The following is a 12,646-nucleotide window of genomic DNA, read 5'->3' as shown; positions in this document are numbered from 1 at the left end:
CAATCCAATTGTATGAAGCTGGATTTCTATAAAAATTAACCATAAAGAATCTATGCTGATTAGTTTAAAAATGCCTTTTATCTTAAATCATTGGAGAAATAAAAAGGCTCCAGATTAATATATGAAGTGATTTGTGCAGCTTTTTTTTCCAGGAAAGAACTCTGAGATCAAATAGAACAAGTAAATCTTCTGACTTCGACTTCTAAGAGATTAATCGCAAGTGAAATGGGCTCAATTTTCAGGAGTGAAAAGATGTACTTGGTTCAACTCTTCTTTCAGACTGAAACAGCATACTGCTCTGTTAATGAATTGGGAGAGCTAGGACTTGTACAATTCAGAGATGTAAGTACCTTTTACATGCAAAAAAAGCCACTGACAAAGCTGTTTTCTTTCTGTTTGCAAAGATTTGACAGTGCAACAAAATGTATTCAAGCACATCTTTACATCTCTTTAAAGCAAAAATAGCTCTTAGATACTTCTCTACAGATACTACACAATTCGTGACATGTTTTCTGTATTCATTTAGTGAATTTTGAGTAAATGATTAATAGTTTAAATTGAAAATGAAACGTTTACATATTGGAGAAACTACTGTCTATCAATAAGACTTTCACATTGGTAATAACATCTCATCTGATTCTTCCCACACACCTGGAGCTGAATCCAGGGATTGTAGCTTTCCAGAGAAAATTTGTGAATGAAGTCAGGCGATGTGAAGAAATGGAAAGAATCCTACGTAGGTTTTCAAAGAGAAATTATATCCCAGTTGTATAATATAATTTATTTTGGAAAAAAAAGATCACTATTGTTAAAAGCTAATGTACTTGAAGTTGAGTGTTATTTCTGTTTCCTTTTTGCAGGCTTTTTGGAAAAAGAGATTATAAAAGCTAATATCCCAATCACTGAAAGTGCAGAAAATGATAAGGCCCCTTGCCCTAGGGATGTAATTGAATTGGAGGTAAGTACTGATTTCTGCAACTATTTCATTTACTGATTCTGCAGGATATTGCTGTCTCCTTTCTCCATGGTTCAACATAGATTCCTTTTTAATATGCATAAAATTTTAAGAAATATTGTAGTCGTATTGAATAAAAACTCCCATAAGTTTGTTGTTAAAGCAAAGCTTGCGGGCTGCCCCCAGCACATTCTCAGTAACGCAAAAAGACACATTTCACTGTGTGTTTTGATGTACATCTGACTAATAAATAACTATCTATCTTATCTTATTCCATTGTGATTTTCAAACATAATCTGATTTGGTTTGCTCTAAGGAAACCTTCTGTGATGTAAACATAATTGTTCATAGTAAAAAGTAAATAAGATTCAAAATTTAATTTAGATTTGATTTAATATTTATCACTTTCTTCTGGTATATTTATGAGATTATGCAAATTTACTACTGTGTTCGAAGCATTACAATCCATCGTTTGTTTTCCTTGTTTTATTTCCCCACGCTGATCTCATTTCCCAACAATTTTTATCTTTTACCTTACTGTTGGATATACTCTTGGATGAGCACATGGATGTATGAAAAATGGAGGGTTATTGGCTGTGTAGGAGGGAAGCATTAGATTGATCATGGAATAGGTTTATATAGGTCGGCACAACATCGTGGGCCGAAGGACCCATACTGTGCTTTATGTTCTCTATGTTACTGTGCTATTCACTCACTTATCATAAGTTTTGGGGCTAAGTGACTGTTCTTTCATCTCTTTTGTCTGTACAAATTTCCTTGTCAGAAATTAGCAAACCATGTTCAGTTGGGGAAAGTCAGTTAAAAGCTATAAAATTCAAATATATGCCCCTGATTGGGAGTCTAAAAATTTAAGAATGGCCAATGTCTATTCATCACTATAGTCACCTTTTTTATTTAAATTGCATCCCCTTCCCAGTATCACTTTGTGGTAACTATTCGGGGCATTTGGATTACCGTGCATGTGACAATAATCATTCTGGACAATACAACGATCTAGTAATACATCAAAAATCATTTGGGCTTCTAGGATGAACATAAAACAAAAAATCTGAAACAGTGATAATGGTGCATAGATGAACGCTGGAGAAAATGACAACTAATTTCATCATTTAACATCATCAGGATAGCAGAAAATGAATCAGATGGGCATGGCCTTTTTCATTACTGATGTAGGTGAACTGCAGAGTTCAGATTACAATACGATCAACCATACTTTGCTGAAGGGTGGAGCCGGTTGTAAGTGCTGGGTGGCTTAATTTTGCTCCTAGTTTGTGTGTACCTTGCACTTGTATTGGATTTTATAATGCTATTCTTGAAGGCCTATAGTAGTTCTCTTCTGGGTTTCTAGAAATTGTTTTTGCCAACATTTTCTTCCTCAAATGGTTACCCCACAATCAGAGCAATGAGTGCCACAGACCTTAAGGAATCATGTAGATGTTTCTATGTTCCGTTCAAGCAAATCTTGAGGATTTCATCACTTGTCACAACACTTCATAATAATTACAGTAAAGTTTAATCCTTAAAACTATTTCCGTTGAAAAGTAAAAAGCTTACTAAGTATTAAATTAGGAAAATGACTGAATCTTATCTCCACAATATCCATCTTTAGAAAAGATTTCTGCTGATATTTTCATTGCTATTTGTCTAATTTAAAGCAGCAAAAGGGCAAAGAGTAAAAAGTTTCATATTTTACTTATAATTTTAATCAAAAGTTGATATTTTAATCCCTTTTATGAAATGATACCTTAACTATTAACAGTTCAATCCATTGTCTTCTCAGCAAATCAATTTCAATTAGGTTTATCTGCTCTCTATAAGGGTTCTTTGAGGAGCCATATGGAATTGAAGGAGTAACATCTTCATGTTTTCTCATTTAGACTGCTTTTGAAAAGCTAGAAAAGGAGATGAAAGAGATCAACACAAACCAAGAAGCTTTGAAAAATAATTGCCTGGAGCTGACGGAGCTAAAATTTCTTCTTCAGATAACTGAAGATTTCTTTGAAGAGGTATGTCAGTTATTGCCACAGAGAGAAGGAATACATTTATGTTATTGCAGAATCATCAAGTAACAAGTGCCATCAAGAGAAATATTAAAGTGACTTCTACTTGGGAAAGGTATATTAATATGTCTAATTTAGCATTTATTTTGTATTTCATTCTTATAACTGCTTAATAGCTAGCACTGGTATTTAAAGATTATTTTGGTTAGAGAAGAATTTTCCCAAAGATGACATTAACCTTTATCTTCCAAGCCAGCCCCAACACATATATGCAGACAGTAAATGAAAAGCGAAAAAATTGCAGAAGCTGTAAATCTGAAATAAAAAAAGAAAATGCTGGAAACACTTAGCGGGTCAGGTAGCATATGCGGAGAGAGAAAGAGTTAATGTTTCAGATCAACAAGTTCTTATTCCATTGCTACTGTTCATTATTACACCACCGTCACATGCCATTAGGATTGGTATTGGTATTGGTTTATTATTGTCACTTTTACCAAGGTACAGTGAAAAATTTGTCTTACAAACCGATCTTACAGGTCAATTCATTACACAGTGCAGTTACATCAAGTTAGTACAGAGTGCATTGATGTAGTACAGGTAAAAACAATAACAGTACAGAGTAAAGTGTCACAGCTACAGAGAAAGTGCAGTGCAATAAGGTGCAAGGTAACAACAAGGTAGATCGTGAGGTCATGAGGTCAGAGGTCATAGTCCATCTCATTGTATAAGGGAACTGTTCAATAGTCTTATCACAGTGGGGTAGAAGCTGTCCTTAAGTCTGGCAGTACGTGCCCTCAGGCTCCTGTATCTTCTACCCGATGGAACAGGAGAGAAGAGAGAGTGGCCCAGGTGGGTGAGGTCTTTGATTATGCTGGCTGCTACACCAAGACAACGAGAGGTAAAGACAATGTCCAAGGAGGGGAGCCTGGTGTCTGTAATGCGCTGGGCTGTGTCCACAACTCTCTGCAGCTTCTTGTGGTCTTGGGCAGAGCAGTTGGCATACCAATCCATGATACATCTTGATAGGATGCTTTCTATGGTGCATCGGTAAAAGTTGGTGAGATTCAAAGGGGACAAACCAAATTTCTTTAGCCTCCTGAGGAAGTAGAGGCGCTGGTGAGTTTTCTTGGCAGTGGCATCTACGTGGTTTGTCCAGGACAGGTTGTTGGTGATGTTCACTCCCAGGAACTTGAAGCTGTCAACCCTCTCGACCTCAGCACCGTTGATGTAGACAGGTGTATGTACACCACCCCCTTTCCTGAAGTCAATGATCAGCTCTTTAGTTTTGTTGACATTGAGGGAAAGGTTGTTGTCATGACGCCATTCCACTAAGCTCTCTACCTCCTTCCTGTACTCCGATTCCTCACTGTTTGAGATACAGCCTACAACGGTAGTATCATCTGCAAACTTGTAGATGGAGTTAGAGCAGAATCTGGCCACACAGTCATGAGTGTATCGGGGGTAGAGTAGAGGGCTGAGGACGCAGCCTCAAGGTGCACCAGTGTTGAGAATAATCGTGCCAGAGGAATTGCTGCCTATCCTCACTGATTGCGGTCTGTTTGTTAGAAAGTCAAGGATCCAGTTACAGAGGGAGGTGTTGAGTCCTAGGTCTCAGAGTTTGGTGACAAGCTTGCTTGGCATTATTGTATTGAAGGCAGAGCTGTAGTCAATAAACAATAATCTAACGTAAGTGTCCTTACTGTCCAGATGCTCCAGAGCTGAGTGAAGGGCCAGGGAGATGGCATCTGCTGTAGACCTCTTTCGGCGATATGCGAATTGCAATGGGTCCAGGTTGTCTGGTAGGCTGGAGTTGATGCGTGCCATGACCAACCTCTCAAAGCACTTCGTGATGGTGGATGTCAGAGCCACTGGTCGGTAGTCATTGAGGCATGTCACCTTGCTTTTCTTTGGTACCGGGATGATAGTGGTCTTCTTAAAACAGGAGGGAACCTGAGATTGAAGCAGGAGAGGTTGAATATGTCTGCAAATACTTCTGCCAGCTGATCAGCACAAGATCTGAGCACGCAGCCTGGGACACCATCTGGGCCAGGTGCTTTCCTCATGTTCACTCTTCGGAAGACTGATCTTACGTCCTCCACTGTGATCACAGGTTCAGCTGCGTTGGTGGTTGTCAGAGTGGATGGTGACAATCCACTTCCTTTTTATTCAAAATGTGCATAGAATGCGTTAAGTTCATCAGGAAGGGATGCGCTGTTGTTAGCTATGCAGCCTGACTTCGTCTTGTAGCCTGTTATGGCATGTAAGCCCTGCCATAACTGGCGGCTGGTCAGGGACTCTATTTTGAGTTGGTATTGCCTCTTGGCATCCCTTATAGCTTTACGAAGGTCATACCTCGCTTTCTTGTACAAATCAGGATCACCAGATTTGTGTGCAGCAGTCCTCTCCTTCAGTAGGGAGTGGATCTTCTGGTTCATCCATGGCTTCCTGTTTGGGAACACCTGTATTGTCCTCTTTGGTACACAGTCCTCAACACACTTGCTGATAAAGTCTGTGATGGTAGTGGCATACTCATCAAGGCTGGCAGCTGAATCTTTGAACATGGACCAGTCCACTGTCTCAAAGCAGTCACGTAGGAGCTCATCTTGATTGGAAGGATTGGAAGATTCTTGGCTGTTAGTCAGGTGGTCATTTTATCCTCGCCCAAGTCTTTATAATAATTAAGGCTACTGTGCAGTTTCTTCTAGGCTGTCCAGAGATTAACTCAGGAAGACTCCAAGACATTCCTGGATGAAAAACAACCTTCAGGTCACTTTATCTTTGGTGGAGACTCCTGCTTACTAGAAGCTAAGGACAAAGCATAACCTGGCCTGCACTTGGCATAGATGTAGTCCTGATGAACCAATGAGATTCAATGAGAGGGCATTTCTTTCACTTTTTTTTCCAAAAGCAGGAGAAGACAGAAAATTAGAGTTTAATCTATCCTTAGAAATTAACTGGAGGTAGACAGAGTTCTTAAAAGAGAGGTGGAAATGTCAAAGTGGATCTGCACCTGAACCGCTTCTTCGAGTCCGGGCACTGAAGTTCAATCTCCATCAGCAGTCAGGGTCCTGCAAACGCCACATAAAGTGGGAAATCTCAACATCCTGAGGCTCAAAAGAAGTGACAGGCTTTAGGGGACACAAGAGACTGCAGATGCTGGAATCTGAAGCAACAAACAATCTGCTGGAGGAACTCAGCAGGTCAAGCAGCATCTGTGGGAGGAAAGGAATTGTCAACGTTTCGGGTCAAATCCCTGCATCAGGCTTTAGGAGTACTAGAACATAGAAAATAGAACAGAACAGCACAGCACAGTACAGGCCCTTTGGCCCATGATGTTGTGCCGACCTACATAAACGTGTACTCCATGATCAATCTAACCCTCCCCTCCTACACAGCCCAAAACCCTCCATTTTTCTTACATCCATGTGCCTATCTAAGAGTCTTTTAAATGTTCCTATTGTATGAGCCTCTGTATAAAAAACCTACCTCTGACATCTCTGCTAAGCTTTCCTCCTCTGACCTTAAAGTGATTTCCTCTGGTACCGGCCATTGCCACCCTGGGGAAAAGGTGCTGGCTGTCCACTCTGTCTATGCCCCTCATCATCTTATACACCTCTATCAATTCGCCTCTCATCCTGCGTCGCTCAAAAGAGAAAAGCCCTAGCTTAACTCAACCTTTCCTCATAAAACATGTCCTGTAATCCAGGCAGCATCCTGGTAAATCTCCTTTGCACCCTCTCTAAAGCTTCCACATCCTTCCTATAATGAGGTGACCAGAACTGAACACAATACTACCCAACTCTTATAAATTATTGGGACAGCATGATGTGAGGCCAGGAAAGCCACTCTGTAATTATGTACACAGTGAAGATGGGAATGTAAAGTAGCCAAGCAAACAGGTAAGTGTGCAGTATTTTGCTGTAGAGTTTGGACAACCAGAATCTCAAGAACATCGGATCAGATTTGACGTTAACCAATACTGCAATTGTATGACTGATGAACAGTGCATAAGTTGCATGTACTTGAGCAGGGACCTTATCTCTGATCTGCATAGTCAAGGATCAGGACCCAGAAATAGGACCCTGTGGAATTAAAAGCAGGCCACTGCAAATGGTTTCTATGCTTCCAGGTCTGCAGTAAATATCAACTGTACTAGCCAGCATCCACTTCACCTTCTCACCACAGTTACCTCCCTGAAACGTTAAGCTCAGTAATGACAGGTGAAAGAAGCAGGTCTGATTTTTCCAACGGTATTACATGTCCTGTTAACAAGATGCCTCATTGTCTGAGGGACAGGATATATACGTATTTGGATAGACAGGGATAGTCAACATGGCTTTGTGCATGGCAAGTCATGTCTAACCAATCTAATCGAGTTTTGCAAGGAGGTTACCAGGAAGATTGATGAAGGGAAGGCGGTGGACGTTGTCTACATGGACTTTAGCAAGGCCTTTGACAAAGTCCTGCGTGGGAGGCTGGTCCAGAAGGTTAAATCGCTTGGCATTCAGGATGAAGTAGTCAATTGGATTCAATGTTGGCTTAATGGGAGAAGCCAGAGAGTGGTAGCAGATGGTTGTCTCTCAGGTTAGAGGCCTGTGACTAGTGGTGTGCCACAGGGATCGGTGCTGGGTCCGTTGTTGTTTATCATCTATATTAATGATTTAGATGATAATGTGGTAAACTGGATCAGCAAATTTGTGGATTACACCAAGATTGGGGGCACATTGGACAGTGAGGAAAGCTATCAAAGCTTGCAAAGTGACCTGGACCAGCTGGGAAAATGGGCTGAAAAATGGCAGATGGAATTTAATGCAGGCAAGTGTGAGGTGAAGCATTTTGGGAGGACAAACAAGGTTAAGACTTACATAGTGAATGGTAGGGCACTGAGGTTTGCCGTAGAACAAAAGGACCTGGAATACAGATCCATAATTCCTTGAAAGTGGCATCGCAGGTAGATAGGGTTGTAAAGAGAGCTTTTGGCACATTGGCCTTCTTAAATCAAGGCATTGAGTACAGGAATTAGTATGTTATGTTGAAGTTGTATAAGACATTGGTGAGGCCAAATTTAGAGTATTGTGTGCAGTTCTGGTCACTTTCCTACAGGAAAGATATCAATAAGCTTGAAAGAGTGCAGAGAAAATTTACAAGGATGTTGCCGGAACTTGAGGACCTGAGTTACAGGGAAGTTGAATAGGTTTGGACTTTATTCCCTGGAGCACAGGAGAATGAGGGGAAATCTTATAGGGGTATAAAAAGTTACGAAGGATATAGATAGAGTGAATGCATGCAGGCTCTTTCTCCTCAGGTTGGGTGAGACTAGAACTAGAGGTCATAGGTTTAGGGTGAAAGGTGAAATATTTAAGGGGAATCTGAGGGGGAACTACTTTACTCAGAAGGTGCTGCAAGTGTGAATGAGCTGCCAGTGGAAGTGGTGGATGCAGGTTCAATTGTAACATTTAAGAGAAGTTTGGATAGGTACATGGATGAGAGAGGTATGGAGTGCTATGGTCCAAGTGCAGGTCGATGGGACCAGGCAGAAAACCAGGCCAGCATGGACTAGATGGGCTGAAGGGCCTGTTTCTGTGCTGTAGTGCTCTATGACTATGACTCTATGACTCTTTATTTTGCCTTCCGTATGATTATTGCATTTCCTTGGTCAATTGGAAGAATTACCGTGACCCTAAGAATTTGCATGACCATAACACTTTAATTTTTCCAAGATGCTATTTTGAAATTTAAATCACAGAAACTAATGTCTGTGTTCAGGTTGTGCTCATGAGTCACACATTTTGAGAGTTTCGAATGTATTCTAAATGTTCAAGTCGAGGAGAGAATGGAAGCTCAGCTCCTATGTCAAAAGAGTGGCTGATGGTTCTTCTTTGAGAATCTTATTCCCTCAACCTCACTGTTAGTCAATGAGAATCAGAACTACAGAAAATATTAAAATTGGCTCCAATGTATCCTGTTCACCCATACAATCCAAACTCTGTTGAACCAAAAGTTTGAATTTTAATGGTGAAGTTCTGACATAAAGAACTGAAAACTGTTAGCTTAGGGAAAGTTACATTGATTCTTACAATCCATCTGCTATTCTTACTGCTATGACTATGGCATCATCTACCGCCCACATCATTCTTTCAAGCACCATCATGCTTTCTACTCCACTAGTGCACAATGTCTCGGTCTCTCCTCCCACCATCTCCAAAACCTCACACTGCCCAATGACCTCTGCTACAGCAGGTCTGGGATTTCAGACCTTGCTTGTCCAGCTTGTATCTGTTTTTCAGTCATATGATTGATAAGACAATGCAGAGTGAGGCAGTTCTGCAGTAACAGCTTCCAACTCTGAGCAAATGGAGGATGAGCACACGAGAATTTTCAATAGTTCCTGTGAAAGAACAAGGATTATTTCACAAATGAGCACATACACTAGTTGACGATAGCGTCATTCCTAATCAGAACGGATATTGTCAGCATCATGTTATTCTTTAACAGATTCCCAAATGATTATGTCTATGATTCTATCCTTAAAGCATAGAAATGATTTTACTTACTTAATGTCTCGCCCAATGATCAACAGCTTATCAGACATCATCTGCACATTTGTTTGTGATTTGAGATGGAAGAATGGAACAAGAAACAATGACTGAACTAGAAACAAAAAATAGAGAATGCTGAAAACACTCAGCACGTCAAGCAGTATCTGTGGAAAGAAAAACAGAAGTAATGTTTCAGGCCAAAGACCTTTCGACTGAACAATAAATTTTATTAGAGCTACCTTTGTTCCCTACCTACTTTTGAGCTTTATTACAGGGAGATTGTGTGAATAAAATATGTGACATGTTACCTTATTGCCATATTTCCACCTATTTCAATTTTCTAGTGGAGCTTGATCCCACTGAAAGCAAGTTAGATCCTCATTTAGGTTTAAAATGAAATTGTTTTGTAAAACTACGGTCAAATAGTGTCCATTTTTTGCAATAAAATGATTTTCAATTATTCCTTCATGAAGAATTTCAGGGGTCCTGGCATGTGGAGGAGGAAAAGTAGGAGCAGCTAGAGGTGGACCTATCAAAGAAGAAGCTGATAGACCCAGAGCAACATAACAGCAGTTTCAAAGTATTGTGTTGGGGAGCGTTTGCTTCACCAGACTGGTTATGTCACTCCTGCAACAAGAGATGTAACTGACAGATGGCAAAGTATTGTTTAGAGCAGGCAAAGGGATTACAGTCTTGTACTTTACAAATGGCACCTTCCAAGCTGTTACAAGGGATAGCAGTAGAGTCAGTCTGTTTGCTATTCATACTTACATTAGCAAATGACTAATCTCTTGTTTTCCAGACATTCATTCACCAAGGATTACTAAAACCGGCAGGTTAGAACTCTGAGTTTCACATAGTATCCCACCAGTCCAGGACATCACTATATGAAACTAGGGATTCCTTCAGATGATCTAACCTAAGGAAAGTACAGAGTTACATTAATGTCCTATTACTGTATGTTCACCAAAAGTTCATCATGGTTTCTACCACTCACATAGTGTTTTTATGTTGCATCAATCCACCAAATCCCTACTCTTTGTCCCATCACAGTAAGTGTGACGCTGGATGCTGAAGGACAGGAGATACCACTTGTACATCTATCTTGCAATAAAAAAAGACTGCTGTACTGTTCTATGTTCTATGTTCAATGTAAATAAAAGAGGTCTCACAACAGAGTTCTGACAGCATTGAAAGTCCTCAAAAATAACTCCATCAGTTACCAACCTATTTCTTGCACCTTTGGCCAATTTGCATTGCAGTGATGAGAAATATAGTGACGTATCAGCAAATTAATTAGTCATTGTGGGTATTTCAACAAACATATAGAATAAGAACAGAAAATGCTGAAAATGATCAGCAAGACAGTTAGTGTCTATAGAGAGAAAAGCAAAGCTAACATTTCAGGCCAATAACCTTTCATCAAAACATTTCATCAAAATCAGATAGCTCCCTTATCCAGCTTCCTCACATACAACAGTGGCAATTAAAAGTATCAACCTTCTGAAAGTTTGTACATTTAAAATTACTGCATAGCAAACAGGACTGCAGGAAGCATAAAATATTATTCATCATATTTGCTGGGAAGTGTGTTTCCTTTTCCACTTCTATCCTGTATGAAATAGGAACAACTCAAAGTCAAAGTCTAAGTCGATTTTATTGTCATATGTACAAATACATGCATGCATAGGTGCAATGAAAATCTTACTTGCAGCAGCACCGCAGGCATGATAACATCAGATACACACAATTCACAAGAAAAAACATAAATTATGCACAATTTTTGCAAGAAAGAACACAATTACAAAAAAAGCAAAGTCCATTGTAGTGCAAAGTAATCTCAGTGGTCATCATGTTGCTGTACTGAGGTAGTGATTAGGGTTGCGCAGGTTGGTTCAAGAACTGAACGGTTGAAGGGAAGTAACTGTTCTTGAACCTGGTGGTTTGAGATCTCAGGCTTCTGTTCCTCCTTACCAATGCAATTTTGCACATTTCGCTGTATAGTTATGAAGCATTTAGAGTTAAACTGGAAGCTGACAAAAAGATATTAAATTTCCAGTTAGCATAAGTTGTGTGAAGGTTTATTAGAACTAAAAGTTGGAGTCAAGATGCAAGATTCCCATTGTTAATCAAATAATAAATAGTTAAATAATGATCTGCAAAAGGCCAAACATCTGTCCATTGGTCCATTTTAAGGTCTATCAAACTTAGTTGATTAACAGCTACACATTCATCAGGACGTGCAAAGTTCTAATACTTTAGTTTGCGTATGAAATCATCCTCATTCAGCATAAGAACTCCATTATTTATGTATGATTTATCAAAAATCTACAAAAGGACTTTCAGCCCAAATATATTAAAGATTAAATTGGATTATGTAAGAAATGGATTCCAATCAGAATACTTAAACATTAGTGTTCTAATTCTATTTGTTGTTTTTATATCTTCACTTCCACGTATTGCTTAACTTGTGAATAAATGTTTAGTTTTAGCCTGAATGTTTTGGTCTGCTAACAAATGTCATACTACATTTTGGAAAGACAGAATATATTGTACAATGCATTATATCATGACATGTTCAAAGGTTTCGGAGATGATGCAGGCTATTTATGGAAACTCTTACTTTGTTAGGAGGGAACAACATTGTGCCAGCTGCAGAATTGGACCCCACCTTACACATCTTGATCTGGGATGCTGCTTCGAAATGTATCTTACTGCCATGTCAAACCTCCCAAAAGTTTATTAATGTTAAAAATATTTTATCCCCAATAGTAATGGAAAAATGTCTTGAAATTTGCAAAGAGGGCACTGGAAGAATATATTCTTCCCTCAAACAAAGCCACAATTCCCAGGGTCAACACCATGGGTGAAGGCATCTAATATATGGCCCAAATGATCTGGGCATCCACTAACAATGCTCAATCAACACGATTTCCAGCTGACCTCACAAACTCTGACAGGGTCAGTACTGGAGGTCAGCATTGAACTCATCCAACACGTCTAACAGGGTGGGCCTCTGTGAGTTTTCAGTCCCTTTTACTGTAAACTGGATTGCTTTTTATCAATTTGTTCTATTCTCATTTGTAGGAATAAATCAGATTCTTTCACAATAGTCTTGCAAATGGATCTTC

General features: G+C 39.5%; 1 protein-coding gene across 1 annotated transcript in view; it reads left to right on the top strand.

Moving 5' to 3' along the window:
- The first annotated feature begins 225 nt into the window (after positions 1-225).
- Positions 226-12,646, top strand: part of LOC127570277 (V-type proton ATPase 116 kDa subunit a 1-like) — a 68,241-nt gene continuing 55,820 nt past the window's right edge. Inside the window, 4 exon segments of the mRNA XM_052015655.1 lie at positions 226-342; positions 658-736; positions 861-958; positions 2,854-2,982. Coding sequence (XP_051871615.1) covers positions 226-342; positions 658-736; positions 861-958; positions 2,854-2,982 — 423 coding nt within the window.

This window comes from Pristis pectinata, chromosome 5, assembly GCF_009764475.1.
Source record: "Pristis pectinata isolate sPriPec2 chromosome 5, sPriPec2.1.pri, whole genome shotgun sequence".
Lineage (NCBI taxonomy): Eukaryota > Metazoa > Chordata > Chondrichthyes > Rhinopristiformes > Pristidae > Pristis > Pristis pectinata.
Note: the sequence above shows the minus strand (reverse complement) of the source record. Positions and strands in the feature narration are given on the sequence as shown.